Source organism: Macrobrachium nipponense, chromosome 34 (genome assembly GCF_015104395.2).
Source record: "Macrobrachium nipponense isolate FS-2020 chromosome 34, ASM1510439v2, whole genome shotgun sequence".
NCBI classification, from domain to species: domain Eukaryota; kingdom Metazoa; phylum Arthropoda; class Malacostraca; order Decapoda; family Palaemonidae; genus Macrobrachium; species Macrobrachium nipponense.
In genome coordinates this window covers 35560723-35564077 of record NC_061095.1, presented here as the reverse complement: position 1 = coordinate 35564077, position 3355 = coordinate 35560723, and the positions used below count along the sequence as shown (strand labels likewise).

General features: G+C 43.4%; 1 protein-coding gene across 1 annotated transcript; it reads right to left on the bottom strand.

Annotated features, from left to right (window-relative positions):
• Positions 1-2377: 2377 nt before the first annotated feature.
• LOC135208077 (uncharacterized) lies at positions 2378-3031 on the bottom strand. The gene has a single exon (XM_064240226.1). It carries the CDS (start codon positions 3029-3031, stop codon positions 2378-2380), a length of 654 nt encoding a protein of 217 aa, XP_064096296.1.
• Between the last annotated feature and the right edge of the window lie 324 nt (positions 3032-3355).

Here is a 3355-nt window from a genome sequence, read left to right as displayed (position 1 = left end):
TATATTTGTGTCTTCCAAGGCACAAGGAAAACATATAACACATCCCATGCATGTTAACTACTTTTCTCCTCATTCACGGGACAGAAAAATCTCTTTTTATTTCCTTTTCTCTTCGTCCAGGAGAAAAAAAAATTTATTTTCTAAAAAAAAGACTCTACGGGCGTTTCACTTCATCAACTAATCAATCAGCTGATGTCCTGGCATTGGAAATTCATTGTCAGGGAAAGCAAAACCCATCCCCCAAACACCTCGACACACACACACACAAAAAAAAAAAGGAGTTCACCCCCAATAGAGAAAAAAAAAGTTTCTCCCCCCCCCGTTAGACAACCCCCTCAGTCAAGCGGCAGAACACTCCGAGGCAGACCAGTAGTCCCCATCTCCCCTTAAACAGTGTCTGAGGACCCCCTCCCAAGGGTATACAAGGTATACACCAGTACCCATCTCCCTGCAATCCCTTCTTGAGGTATGCAGTACCCACAATGCAACGCGCCTCTCTGCGCGGTAAGCAGAAATGTGCTGAGCCCGTGAAATTCAGAGGCCGCTCTTGTCTCCAAGCCAAATATGCTTATCTAAGCACAGTTCACATGCATAGAAAAAAAAACATCTTAATACACCCCTATGTTTTAAACAAAGACGAATACGTCTATTATAAACAAAGAGGCGTGAATAAAGAAAACATGTCACTTCTGCTACTATGGGCAAAGAAAAGAATTTTTTTGACCTCTTGAACCCGTCTCAAAAAAAGCCCCCAGGATTAAAAAAAAAACACAGTAACACTCACATGTCCAAAACAAGAGAAAACCACCCCGGAATTCGCGTAAAATATGTAAATCTCGTCGGCACAATGCAAACGTGATCGGGGAGATGGCACCTGTCAACTCTCACTCACAAACCAGACTGAGTTACTCGTCTCACGCCCTGAAGAATCTCGGTACGGGCAAATTTGATGACTCTAATAGAAATCCTTCCCCTCCCTTCACAGTTAACAGACAGATATTTCTCATTTTTTTCTCACTAAATAACTTGAAAACTAACAATCCCCTCCATATTTAACAATTTTCCACAATCCCACAAAGGCCTTGTCATTCGAAACTATCGCTAAGCCATAACCCCTTTATTTTCTAACTGGTCACCCATATCTCTTCATTGGCGTTCCCAGGCATAAAAAAAAAAAAAACTTTTATACAACTTTTTTAATCGCTAGCAACCAAATCCTGTAATGGGAGATTCCCACATTATTCATTTGGTAAGCGTGTAGCTCGAACCGAACGTCAGGCAAACTAATACACACAGCCGCCTCTCTCTCTCTCTCTCTCTCTCTCTCTCGACAACTCTCTCTCTCTCTCTAAGTGATCCCTCTCTCTTCTCTCTCTCTCCACCTCTATCTCTCCACTCTAAACAGTAATGAAAATGAGAGAGTTGCATCATAACATTAACATTTATTAACAATGAATAAATAAATAACTAACTCAAAAAACCCCGAACAGTAAAATGTCTGACTGTATGCAGTCACCAAAAAGTCTACACCCTCTGGGAACTCTTTGTCCCCCTTCATTGCCAGAACCGTCTGTTTCAAAGACACAGAACACATCCCGGTAAGTACACATAAGTTTAGCAACAAAATTAAAGATCAGATATTCTTAAAAAATGTCAAACAGACACAGGCGCTCTTTGGATAAAGTAATTCAACTCACCCATGCAGTCAGAACACTATAAACACTACATAACAAGACTCCCAGTGAGCGCCACGGCATCTTGCCTTTCTCTCGAAGACGCCTCTATCAAAAATCCCCCCTTAGACTTGCGTATGAAACTATTAAAGGGAAGAGGCGCACGCACACATACGAACGCACACTTCGTTAGCGCCTCACGATTCTAGCTGCATCCAGTTTCACAAAGGCACTTTGTGAAACTACATATATTATGAGGGTCCACTGTCTTTCCACCTAGGGTGGCGAGGATGTTCTCCTTGATGATCTTCCTCATTGAGTTCTCCTCCTCACAATACTGAGAATGCATGAAGGCTTTATAATATATTTTGATACTATTGGTTGATGAGCTTATTAGAATACCCATTGTTAATGAGCATCTGTGAAGCTCTATCAAGCCCCAGGTGTGTGTCCTCCCAGCTCCAAGGTAGAACAATGGGAGAGGGCCCTTTTCACAAAGGCCTTGACGGTGGAGCTTTTAAACCTGATAGGGCAATCGCTATCCCCAACGAGGCACATTCCCAAATTGGTCTTCTTCATATAGATAGAAGTCCAGAGGCCATCTTCTGTCTTACTTAAGGGGAGGCTGATCATTAGGCTAACTTAACTTGACAGCGTAGTTACGCATGCTGCATAACTGGAATTGGTGACAAAGGGCTTCTACTTTATCCGGCACTGGCTCTGAGCAAATCCCTCTCTTCCACCATGCCCATGTAGAAGTTGGCGAAGAGGACTCCAAGAGGAGAACCCAAAGCAAAACCATCCCTTCTGACAGAACATCTGTCCTTGATGGGTGTAGAAGGGGGCTCTTTTGTGCAGATGTCCATTAAAGTGTGCAGAGAGGCTTCTGGGATATTGAGTGGGGCCGTTGACGGAAGCAGGTAGATACAATTCAGGATGATGTCGATGGTCTCGTCAACGGGCATGTTTGTGAATGTGGATTCGACATCAAGGGACACCATGATGCCAGTGCAAGTGGAGTTGCAAATTTCCTTGAGGAACCCCAATAATGTACTCAGGCTGTAGCGGCTCGGGATTTGATTGAGGTGCTTGGCCAAGGCATATGTCGGGGCAGGTATCTGGCTGATAATCTGGTGGAGAGGGTTGCCTTCCTTATGGGTTTTCACATTCCCATAGAGGTAACCAAGGCTGAAATCTGCTAAGATAGGCGGGAGGTGGACAGTGTTAGTTGCCGCATTGATGGTACTGAAGACCCAGTTGGCATCCCTCTTGATGTCCTCGGTCAGGTTTCGTGTGAGATGCTCAAACTTTGAGGAGTCTGACAAGATGCCGTCAAGCTTCCCTTGGCATTCCTTCATTTTTATGAAGCTATCTGGTCCGCCCAGTGTACAGTGATGTCCCCTTTGGTCTTTAATTTCATAGCTACTTCCTTCATCTCACGGGTAAAGATGCCTCTTTATGAGGGCTTCAGTGAGCAGGTGCATTGCTCACTAGTATAAGTAAGTAGAAAAGTAGAGAAGAACCTCTATAAAATTAATGCAGCTGATGCAGCAATGATTTTTAATAAAACATGTTTGAAAGAGGGTTTACTTCCATTATACAATAATAAGCGAGCTCAAGAAGGAAACTGAAGGAATGATAACAGTGGTACAAGATCAAGCCCTAAGGACCAGATATGTTAA